At 43.3% G+C, this 12,131-nt stretch overlaps 1 protein-coding gene across 9 annotated transcripts in view; it reads left to right on the top strand.

Moving 5' to 3' along the window:
* The window catches only part of ARHGAP23 (Rho GTPase activating protein 23), a 204,832-nt gene that overhangs the window by 147,702 nt on the left and 44,999 nt on the right, over positions 1 to 12,131 (top strand). For 7 of the 9 annotated variants that reach the window (XM_020785530.3, XM_020785528.3, XM_020785529.3 and 4 more), the window contains exons 6-8: positions 2,017 to 2,071; positions 7,019 to 8,621; positions 11,838 to 11,993. In XM_020785530.3, coding sequence (XP_020641189.3) covers positions 2,017 to 2,071; positions 7,019 to 8,621; positions 11,838 to 11,993 — 1,814 coding nt within the window. Of the gene's footprint in view, positions 1 to 2,016; positions 2,072 to 4,620; positions 4,761 to 5,213; positions 5,328 to 7,018; positions 8,622 to 11,837; positions 11,994 to 12,131 lie in introns of those variants that run through there. The other 2 variants (XM_078377913.1, XM_078377914.1) reach the window with 2 other exon arrangements.

The raw sequence follows: 12,131 nt of genomic DNA, 5'->3' as shown, positions 1-12,131 counted from the left end.
TTGGTAACCTCTAGTAAACAGCATGTGATGTGACGTCATTTCATTCGTTAGGGCAGGGACTCGGTTGCTGGCATTTCCAGTTAAAAAGGCTACTAGTAGCAGAGCTTGCTGGGAAGGACTTCCTGTGCCTAGTCAGAATAAACTATACTGAGGTACATGGGAGTTTAATCTGACTTGGTATGTTGAAGTTCTTATCTGCCTCAGGATCTGGTATCTAAAGGCACACATTTTTCCCCTGTAAGAGTCTGCTGGTGCATCTGAGACCATTCATGGAAATCCTTTTCTTAACAGCAATTGAGAGGGCCTTCTTGTGTCCCATTTGTGGCATTTTAATTTTTTTTGTATTTTGTATTTTTTTATTTTTTTGGTCTGGTGCTGCCTCTAATTTTCCCACAAAGATTGCATCTCTGAGAATTCTTCAGATATTGTGGCCCGCAGCTAAGTTGCTGGAAGATACTTAGAGATGTCAACCAAAAACTAACTTGTAAATGCTCTGATTTTATTACTCATGTTGTTTTAGTTTGATTGATTGTTATTTTGCTTTCTTGATTTTACTGCTTTAATTGTTAGGCTCTCTGAGGGCATTTAGACTTAAGTATGAGACCCATATTTCAAGCAAACAAACACAAATTAGAAAAAAGTTGCAGCTGACGTCCCTATGTTATATGGAAAGCTAGCTAATAAGCATTTCCATTGTCTCCTTTTCTGTTCTAGAAAAGTTAAAAGGCCAAGAAATTGAGAATGTCTGTTCAGTTGCCTCTGAAACGATGAGAGCAAGGGGAGACAATAGGACTTATCAGTGAGCTGTGCCCCATAAAGCTAAATATCAGCCAAATCCTTTGTACAGTTATGGCTATGAACAGATAATGGCATAATTTGCTGTGGGAAATTACTGCTGATTAACAGGTCATCACTTGGATTCTTGGTTGTGTGTCTTCCCAACCCCCTCCTTTTTTTAAAAAAAAATGATTCTTAGTTGTGTGTCAAGGCATTGACTTGACTGATGCCCAATGAAGAATCAAAATGGTTACTCGTTAATTAGTGGCAATTCCCCACTGTGAGTTATGTTATAGCCTTTCGGCCATTATATGAACACACTCACACACAAAACCAGTAACAAAGTTATTTTTGAGTAGGAAAATATCTGAGACTACTTTTCATTAAACAAACAAACAAACAAAAACCCAACACCCCACATCCTTTCAGGCAGGAATGGGGGTTCTGTAGCCCTCAATATGTTGTTGAACTACAAGCTCAATACTTCTCATGCTCAATACCTATCAACTAGGGCCATGCATATTTGGACATAATCCTGCCCCCTTCCTGTAAGGGTTTTATGTCTGTTTGCTTCTAATATACCCTTTGACTCATAATGAGTTGATTGAGGGGCAGAGTGAAAAGAAGGCGGCATAGCAGCAATGCCATTGAGTTGCTAGAGGAAGTAGGACGACTTGCACATGTCCTGCTCATGGAGAGTACTCTATGGTACATGGCAATATCTCATCCAAAGCCCAGGTGCCCTTCTAATGGTTTTGAGAAAGGACCTGCATGTGCATAGGAGCTGGGATGCTTTAAGACCAGACATGCACTTAGGTCATCACTTTGGACCCTGGACTTAATGATTTTTTGGAAGGCAGAGGCAAAGGCAATCTGTAGATTGTACTGTGTAGCACTTTGATTACTTTAAATTATGGTGAAATGCGCGTTCCTTGCTTTTTATGCTGAGTAGGACCCTATATGTCTGATCTAAAAACTTCTCCTGATAACATCACTTTCTGGCAATAGGGGTAGTTGCTACAGATGTTGGGAACCTTTGCCCTCCAGATGTTGTTGGAGTCCAGCACTTCTCTGCCCTAACACTATGGCTAAGTATCAGGGATAACAGGAATTGCAGACAAAAACTGTGAGGGGACACTGGTCCTGCCCCCCCCCCCCCCGCACGATACTGAGTGGTGGACAGAGAGCTTCTTTTCACCTCTAATCTTCTTATTCTTCAATTCCATTTCTCTTCTGCAGTGAAGATGCTCTGGAACTCTCCATCATGCCCAAAGATGAGGATATTCTGCAGCTGGTGAGTGCTTTGTTAGTGTCAGGGATCCTCTCTAGATTGGTTTGCTGAACCAGGTGATGTTTCATTGTGGAGTCTAGAATCAAGGTTTCCTACTCACTAACTCATATGTTTTTACTGTCCAACTCAAACTTAGAGTTAGAGCTTTTTTATTCAAACTCACTCAGTCACACTACTGATCTGTATCGGTTTCAGCTCTGATGTATTTTAAATCAATTTACAGTCACATGGTTTTCGTATTGCTGTGTGCATTCACTTTGAAAATTATTACTCTGATATAAAGTCGGGGCTTAAAACAGCTTTCAGGAAATGACGCATGAGATTTTAAATTGTTTCATTTACCAGTATGTTTGCAGATCATGTTTTCAATGTTGTTGTAGTCTTTCTTCAGTTTGTAGTAATCCTTTGGAATGTCTACATTTCTCTCTCTCTCTCTCTCTCTCTCAAAAATAAGTGTTAAGTGGCATATCACTACTGTGATGTAGTGCTGCTGTTAAAAAGTGGGGAAATTATTTTGGATGATTTTTGGGGGGAAAATGGGGGAAAATTGAAAAAAAAATATTTTGGCACTGTCACACAGCCACCCACAAGGTCAGTATTTAATATGGCAGGAGTGTTCATATTACCCAAAACTATTCATAAAGAATCAATTTCAGAAGCGTGTTAAGTTAAAAAGCCCCTGCCAGCCTCTGTAAAAACACTCAGGTTGCAGCCTCAAAAAGTCGAAGTCACATCATGTGCCTTGGAATTTATAAATCGGTTTAAATATTGTCAAAACTGATTCAACTGTGGTTCTTATTGCCTTTGTGACTGAGCCCTGAAACACGTAAATAAACCCTAATGGCTCTGCTTTTTGAAAGGACCTAACAAATCTGAGTGAAATAGTGAAGGATCAGCAGGGACATGACTTAAATCTTCACCAATGCTAATTCTACCTTTATTACTTAATAGCCATTTTTTCTTGCTTCTGTCCACCCTTTGTATGTGAACACATCTGGGCATGGATTGCTGGAGCTAATTGTATGTAGTTGCTCCTTTCTGAACCTTTTTTCATACGTATGTGGATCTGCGGGCTTACATAGATGTAAATTCATTCATATATAAGTATGTAAATTAAAAAAACATGATTTAGTTACGTATGTTTGGACCTCATAGATTGATCCACAGTAATCAGACCTGATAGTTAGTGCACTGTTCAGGAGGTTCTCACCTTAGAAAGGGGTCTATTTGTGTGAACATTCCCTTATGATTTTTTCGCCCTATCCTTTTCCATTATCAACGCTTGATGTGCTTAATATTTAAGTGAACTTGATCATCTACACAGCCGCCTATTAACCTTTCCTCATTAGTAGATATTTTTGTTTCAATATGTGTGCTTGTGGCATTGTGGCGCAGTGGTTAAAATGCTGTACTGCAGCTAAAACTGTGCTCACGACCTGGGGTTCAAATCCCAGGTAGCCGGCTCAAGGTTGACTCAGCCTTCCATCCTTCCGAGGTCGGTAAAATGAGTACCCAGCTTGCTGGGGGGGCAATGTGTAGCCTTTATAATTAAAATTGTAAACCGCCCGGAGAGTGCTTGTAGCGCTATGGGGCGGTATATAAGTCCAATAAATAAATAAATAAATAAATATTGTTCATTTGTAGCTACTTCAGGTTCACATACTGCTTTGAGAATCCAATTAGATTGTGATATTCTCCCTCTACATGTAATGGCAGTGCGAAAGCACTTCACATACTTCGGAGTCTTATTAACAACACGAAGGACTAAAAACCCTTTCTTTCCAAAATAAAGCCTCTCCAAAATAAAGCCTCCCCCTGACATTTGTAGAGTGGTTTGTTCTGCGCCCACTAGAGGTTTACAATACTATAGGGAGAGTGGGGACAGGAAGGAGAGCATATAGGGCAGACACATATTGTACATCCCTGGTGTCCCTGGTGCTCTCTGGGTATGATGAGAGAGGAAGTCCAATTTTTCTGGAGGGTATCAGGTTGGGGAAAGCTAGTCTAGAGTATGCTAGCCCCTATCCATTTTGGGATTTATAGAGTCAAAGTAGCCCTTTGAATTGGGCTGTGATGACAACAGGAAGGTAACACACCCATACAGGAGTGTGGACATTATATACTCCCAATAAGCTCCAGAGCAATCTCATAAGTAATGTAGGAATTGCACAATGTGATTCTATATCAACAAATAAAATTTGGCAGAAATTTTATCTGTGTAACTGCAGATGCCGCAGCTGTCATTCCAGGTACAGTATAAGAAGGCTGGTCACCAGAAGTTGCTTTTTTCGCTTTTTTTATGTCTTGCAAAGCAAAGAAACCTTTGTGTGGGTTTTCCCCTGTCCTGGTGCCTCATAGGGGTGTGTCGGCATTCCTGTGGTGCGAAAGCCGGCTTGGCCAGCCAATGAGAGAGAGTCCAGGGTTACAGAGTGACTCTTGACAGGATCCATGGAAAGGAATTCTCAGCTCTCTTTATCCCTCCCACATTTGGGACGTCCCAGTTTATATGTTTTTTTTTAAAAAAAAAAACTTAAAAGGAAAGATTGAGAAACAGAGGAAATATTAGCTTGGATGTCAGAGATTCCCCAGGGAAGAGAGAATCTTGTCTTTTTGAACAGAGAGGAGAGAGAGAAAGAGAAGGAATACGCAACAGAGATATAGGAATATAAGCACAGCAGCAAAGGAGGCAAAGGTAATTCTCTGATATTGTGATGATTCCATTGCTTTAGAAAATAAACATTTTGGGTTTCTGTGACCAGCCAGGGGCTGGTCTAAGCTACGTGAGTTTGCCTTGGCATATCAGAAATAGGCTGAGGGGCTAAAGAGTGGCATCTTACCCCTGGTACAGTATCGAGGATAGATTTCCAAATATGATTTAATTTGCTAACAGTGGTGCCGAGGCTTTGGCAGGGGATGATGGCTGAGACTTTAATTAGCATCACAGAGGCTGGTCTCAAATGAGAAAACAAAACACGAATAGAGTAAACCTTCCTTCCTTCCTTCTGTCTTTCTGTCCGCTGTATTAACAGGGAGGTTCTTCCACTGTCTCTTTAAGCTGAGGCCTTGTTTCAAATATAGCTCCTTTTTTGGATCTTAACAAGTCTCTGGCCAGAAATGTGGTTTTGCCTAACAGGGGCAGGATTCCAGTGTGAGACAGGAGGGCTAGGCAAGGAGCCGTCGAGAACTTTTTGGTCTTCAATTTAGTCTCCAGGAATTATTACTCTCTGGCAAAAAGTCTTCTTATGTTTGAGACAGCTGAGTAAGAAAACGGGTGCCCATACTTTCTTAAGCTGGGTTGGGTTGGGTGGAAGCTGTAGCTGTATCCTTCCTACCCATTTCAGTGCAACTCTGGATGTTTCTGACTAAGGAACAACTTGCTTTTCTTTTGCACATACATTGCATCCTGGGTTTGCAATGCATCAAATGGGGGTATAAGTCAGATTTTCTTTCTTTCTGCCATACTCTTGAAAACACATACCTGTGAGGTCTTTAAATTCCTCAGGTTCTTTTTTTTAAGTGGAAGGCATAGCAAATATTATTCTTGTCCTTACCTGTTCCTTTTGTGATGGGAATGCAGGGGATTCAAAGCAAAGGTTCCAGCATCCATTTCTGTTAGTTTTTCAGCTGATACTGACTCTCTGGTGAATCTCCAATTGTTTATTCCAATTTTCCTTAAAATTCCAGCTACATCAGGCCTGGCAGTTAAGGACTAGTGGAGTTTGCTTTAATGTCAAAGTCTTTTTTGTGTCATGGCATAGTTGCAAAAAACAGGGGAGGGGAAGGGAGGGTATATTTTCTTGGGAATAAGCTCTATTTAACAGTGATACTGATTTCTTAACAAATGTGCCTGAGTATATGCTCTCTGTCTCTGTTGTATCTGAGTCTTACCATATTTCTTGTGTAATTCCACTTTTCTGAATAATGTATCCTTTGGGAAGCAAAGAAGGGCTTGCCTGAGATAGGTGTGACATTAAGATACATCCTGTGTTCAAATACTATATAAGTTTAAACAAACAAACAGTACCCCCAATGATTTCTAGCCATTCGCTGAGTTGCTCTGATCACTCAGAATCAGATAGATTTACAAGGCTGCTATCAGGAAAGTGGCAGGTGTTTTTGGCTGGGGTACAAAATAAAATTGCATGCCAAGAAACTGGATGGGCTTTATGTTTGCATGAAGGCTGCTAATATAGACCGGATTGGAAGGCAGAAGATCATTGCCTGGGAGCTGAAGACCAGCGAAGCTCGCCAAAGAAGACGTTAGGGGAAAGAGGGAGAAGTTTGTGACGGGTGTTCAGTTCAGGAGAGTCTTAAGTAGTATTAGTAGAATGGGATGCAGAAAGTTGCAGAAGGGATGAATATCCCCCCTGCCTTTTCCCAAAGCATGGCCATTAGTTTGCTGCAAGGCTCTAGTTGACACTTGTTTTGGTTTGAGTGTAATTTAAGATAACAGCTGGTTTTGCTTAAAAGAGCCCATGTTGTTGCACTGGAGTTGCCAGCAGATAGAGGCAGCGTAGCTAATATTTAAGAGTACTGTATTGGGGGTTTCAGTACAAGAATATCTGGAGATCTGCACTTTGCCCACCCTGGCTTAGGTGAGAAGGACAGAGAAAGATTTAGAAGTGAGGCCCTATTCTGCAAAGTGTCTTATGCACAATTTCTGCTTTTTGACACTTACCTTTCCCTTCAGCCTGTTACATCAGGTTGGAATCCAGGCATATGAGGAAGCACTGGGGACCAGAATCGGCCCAGATGCTATGGAATGCCGGTCTCTGTCCTAGAATGGCAGTCTACATAGTGATATATAGGCATAACCTGTCTCACATAAGGAACAAATTTAAGAATCATGTCATTTGTAGCTTGCTAGATTCTAAGGATAAAGACTTGCTTCTTGATAGCTCTGTTTTCAGCCAAATCCTTACTCATTTTTCCCCTCTCCACTTTTTCCAGGCATATTCTCAAGACGCTTACTTAAAGGGCAATGAACCATACTCTGGAGGAGCTCAGAGCATCCCTGAACCACCACCCATATGTTATCCTCGCAAAACCTACCCGTTCCAGTCAAGACCTTCTCCTCAGGATGTTTCAACAACTGAGACCTACCAGGGACAGCAGGTGGACAACAGACAGCCATACCATTCGGGATCCTCTGGCCTGTCCTCTTCATTGAACACCACTGGGGTTCACAGAGCCCCCTTGAGTGCCTGGGCAGAATCCACACAGAACTTCAGTAGCAATCATTCTAGCCCAGCCCATCGTACAGAGGAGGTCCAATATGGAATGACTCAGAGAGTGTCTGTACAGAGGCCCCTTCCAGCCTCCAGCTCCTTTTCCCGCTATTCCAACAGCAGTTGTCCGGGTTCTATACCTTCCCCCTTGCCTGAGAGGTATTGTGTTCCTTCTGCTCCCTCTATGCCCAACCACGCCTGCTACGGACCCCCCAAACATCTCCCTGACCACTGCCCTCATGGTGGCTTGAAGGATGCTACCCGTGAGGGCCGGCCTTCTAGGGACTGCATTGGGGCTGGCCCCAAATCCGTCAGCCGTCTAGAATGCCAACAGGCCTTGTCCAACTGGATCTCAAGTCAAGTGCCACGACGAAGCTCTTCAGAGGAGCGTCATGGTGCCATGCCACCTCGCTACCGGAGTGTCTCACAAGATCGTCTCGGGGATGCCCCAGCTGCCCGGGGTTGGCCTCACAGTGCTTCCCAGGACACCTTAATCCAGTCACCTGCCCATGATGGTTGGAATTACCGAGCAAGATCAGATAACTATCTGGTGAAATATGGGCGGTCCTTGGAAACTCTTGAGCAGGGTGCCTTGGTTTCCCCTCGATATGAGAGGTCTGTATGGCCACCGGACAGGTTTTACCGGCATGGGCAAATTAACAGAGCCCAGCCTAATCATCCAGGGTCTTATATTTCTTCTGCATCTTCCAGGGACCCACCCCCTGCACATGTACAAAAACACCCTTCCCAACCAAACCTTCAGAGCATTGATGATTCTGGATACATTGGTTACCGAAGCTACAGCCCCTCATTTCAACGTCGAACTGGCTTGCTCCATGCCCTTTCTTTCCGGGATGCTGCCTTTGGTGATCTTCCCACTTTTAATATTTCACAAAGGCAAGGAAACCACTCAACACCCCCTTATGTTGAGAGGTCTTTGCCCACTGCCATGATCCCCAGTGCCCCTCCTCCTTGCTTGGACCCTCTTCTGGGCAGTAGCCCAGAGATCCCAATGGACCAAAAACTGGCCAAACAGGAGAATGATGTCAAGCCTCCTGAGCAATCTTCTCCACCTCAGGCTACGGAACGGTTGCAGTCTGAGGTGGAGGAGAGGAGAGATGAAGTGGTTCTCCGGCAAAAGCCCCCAACTGGACGCAAAATGCCTCCTCCTGCAAGACAGATGAACTTTGTTTTCCCAGACGACATGAAGGAAACAGACATTTGTGATCCGCCTCCACCAGCGCCGGCAGCTGGTAAAGAGAACAAGCGAGGTGTGGCCCCATTGGCTACACCAGAAGATTCGCTAGCATCCATCCCATATATCGGTATGTAGATAAAGCATGCTGATATACTTTGGAAAGTGGTGTTAGACCAGTCAAACCAGTGTTGAGTTTTGTCTAGGCCAATTTTCAGGGTGATTTTGGTGAATTTAGAGGCCATTTTGAGTGTTGCTCAAGAAGGTCTTTCATGCTTCTTCACTAGTAGCTATCCTGCCCCATTGAATCATGCACTTTTGATCTTGATTCTGGGTGAAATCTCTTCCAGTTGCATTGCGAAGAATGAGAGATTTGCCAGGAAAATGACACCAGAATAATTCATACTGGGCAAGAGTAGCAATATTTGCAAGTTTTTTTTCAGTTCTATAATTTAGAAGTATGATTTTTCCCTCTCCCCAGAGCTCACCCCATTCAGTTGGAATTGTGGGGAGTGATGGGCAGAGAGGCACAAGGAGAAATTCCACTATTTGGAAATTAAAGAGACTGACTACACTGCCATGTTGTGTAGCAACACCAAGCTAGATTCAAAACTCGGAAAAGCTATTTTTAAGACTACAACGCTCAAAATCCCTACTTAGGATATTGGTTGGGGAGTCTGGGATTTGTAGCCCAGGAGCAACTTTTCCAAGCTCTGAACAGATCTGTAGGTTTGCAATATCTTTGCATCCGACTGCCAGACCTTTCAGTTGCTGGTTGAAGCAGAGCCAGAACCTGTACTCCTACAGCTGTGAGCTGTCCTTGGACCCAAGGAGCCTGTCTTGGTGTCTGTTGGGGTTGTTCTCTCATATAATGAACATACTGAGGTGAGATTTTGCTGCTCTGCTATAAAATGTCTTTACAGTGAATTTATATTTAGAAGTTGTAGGTCATGAGAATGTGTGCATCGTTAGACAGCCAAATAAAGACCGGAGATCAAAGAATACATGCCCAGATTTTTAGTCTTTAGCATGTTGGTTTCTGGAAGCATATAGGTGCTTGCCATTTGTATTTTTGACAACTGCACAGCCATAAACAGACAGTTGATGTGAGTGTTGCCAGTATTTTCCATCACATCCTTAAAACCAGCATTTTTATGCACATTGTCATGATTTTGGCTTTAATATATGCTCTTGGTTCTAGATATTTAACTTCAGTAAAACATCTTAAAACATAGTCTACAAACTAGAACTTTAATACAGGTTAGGAGCCTACTTATTCATGTTGCTGAGTGATCCATGATACAAGGATGAAACAGACACAACTTCCCTCCTTTGCTTTAACCTAGCTTTCTTTAATCCTCCACATATGCTGGCCTATAACCCAGTGTTCCCCAACCTTGGGCCTCCAGATGTTCTTGGACTACAACTCCCAGAAGCTTTCACCACCACCTCTGCTGGCCAGGATTTCTGGGAGTTGAAGTCCAAGAACATCTGGAGGCCCAAGGTTGAGGAACACTGCTATAACCCCTATAATTTCTGATAAGTTTTGGCTGGGAGTGATGAGAGTTGGTAGTCCATTACATCTAAAAGGTGTTGGGTTGGGAAAATAATCTTTAACCCTTGTCTCCTCCAGCTAGGGTTCATCATTCCAGGTAGCTCCATGGAACCATTGTTCTTTGCCTGCATGATAACCAAGAGGTCACCCTCAGGAGATCAAATGGTGCTCATGGTATTGTGAGATCAGTGGTCTTTTTGAGTTGCCAAGCAGAAATGCTCAGAAGTACTTCTTCATGAAGCAAGCAAAAGGGACCCAACAACATCTACTCTAGGCTTAATTTCTACTCTCAGGGATGCTTGTTTTACTTGGGCAAGTCCCTTATTTCTCTCCCTCTGGCAGAAGGGCAATGGGCATTGTTAGTGGGATATAAATAATATAATGATCTATATTTTGGTGAAGCAAATGTGCCACCATGCCACTGTTGTATGGAAGAATGTTGTGGCAAGTATGTCCCAGATTCAGTACACCTCAGCATTGGCTCCACAATATACAGTATGCATAATATAGACAAATCCCTAAAATGAGCAGGATGGAGATTTCCACCCATGAGCATCTGGCTGAAGTTTGGCAGGAAAGAGAAGCCAACAGGGATAAGAGATGGTTTTTATTGGCTGAAGAGATTCTGCATTTGTCAGTCTCATGATACTGATGGACAGAGATTTATCTGGTTGATGTACCTATACTCTTTTCATTAGTGGGCAACTCTTATATTCTTACACTATTGACAACACCTGGAGTCGACACTGTATGTGCTTGCAGCAGCTTATTAAGGTTGTACAGTATATCAAAAATTCCTGGAAGGCTACTGCTGCCCATACTTGCTCTTCATGGTAATTCTGTCCACTTTCTGATCACTCAAATCTAATAGAACTTTGTACAGTTGCAGCCCATTCCCCGAGGAGAAGACTTTTCAGAGTGGCCATATGTGTGCCTCTTGCTATGGCCTAGCCAACTTTTAGCACAGGTCTAAAACCTATCATGTCATGATGTGGATGGAGCTATGGTGGGCTACCTCAACTATTAGGTTCGCTGCCTGCTTCCTATGCAGCCCTTTTGAGTACGTTAAAAGTTACTTGGTGGGAGCTGCTCTTTTACATAGACTTTACACAGACCTTTTGAAGGTCACACTCATCCATTGGGCTCATCTGTTGGGAACCTGGGAGTGACTTGGTGACCTGCAACAATAGCAAGGAAGGGCCTGGGTTGTTCAGAGATAGGCAAAATATGCACCGTGTTAGATGAGAAAGAGAAGAGCCGTCTCCTGCTTCCTACCACCAACACTCTGCTCAGGGCCAGCCAAGATGTTTGATTTCTTGGGATGAAGAACAAGATGGTGACCTCTCCCCCATTTAATGTACAGAAGCTGACTGGACTGGGAGATTAACCTTTCCTCAGCAGTGGTAGTTGAATTAATTGAAAAGTGTCCCCCCCCCCCCACACCATTCATACATAAGGCAGTAGGTCATTTGAGGGTAATGCAGGGAAGCTTGCATGGCATAGAGTTCTTTGCACCAAGCCCTTGCTGCAGCATCCCAGCATCTGTTGCTAGAGGTTACTGCCTTACTCTGTCTTAACCATTGGACTGGTCCTGAATCTGATCTCTTTTGGACGCCCTACTTAGGTGAGAATTAAGCAGGGAGGCGGAAAACAAAGAATAGGCAAGAGTTTCTGTTTTGTGTTAGCATGATCCTTCTGGTGGAAGAATTGTTAGATCTAGAGAACTCTGTCAAGAACTTTGTCTGTTCCTCTACATTTTCCATTATTTGATTATATTTGCTGCTATTCCAGATGAACCGACAAGCCCCAGTATTGACCTGAAGGCAAAGCACATTCCCGCCTCCTCTGTTGTCTCCAGTGCCATGAACTCGGCTCCTGTGCTCTCTGCGAGCCCCTCCTCACCTACGTTCACGTTTGCTGTCAACCGCCATTATTCCCAAGATTGCAGTAAGTACTTCTCCAGTCCTTGTCTTTGACTATCCATTTACTTGGGCTAGAAATGACCAAAAAATAGTGAAACGAGATAAGAAGCCAACCCGCAATTCCTTCTTCGTAGAAGGTGTTCTGCCTGTTATGGTAGGCTTA

The sequence above is a fragment of the Pogona vitticeps genome, chromosome 6, assembly GCF_051106095.1.
Source record: "Pogona vitticeps strain Pit_001003342236 chromosome 6, PviZW2.1, whole genome shotgun sequence".
Taxonomy (NCBI): domain Eukaryota; kingdom Metazoa; phylum Chordata; class Lepidosauria; order Squamata; family Agamidae; genus Pogona; species Pogona vitticeps.
Note: the sequence above shows the minus strand (reverse complement) of the source record. Positions and strands in the feature narration are given on the sequence as shown.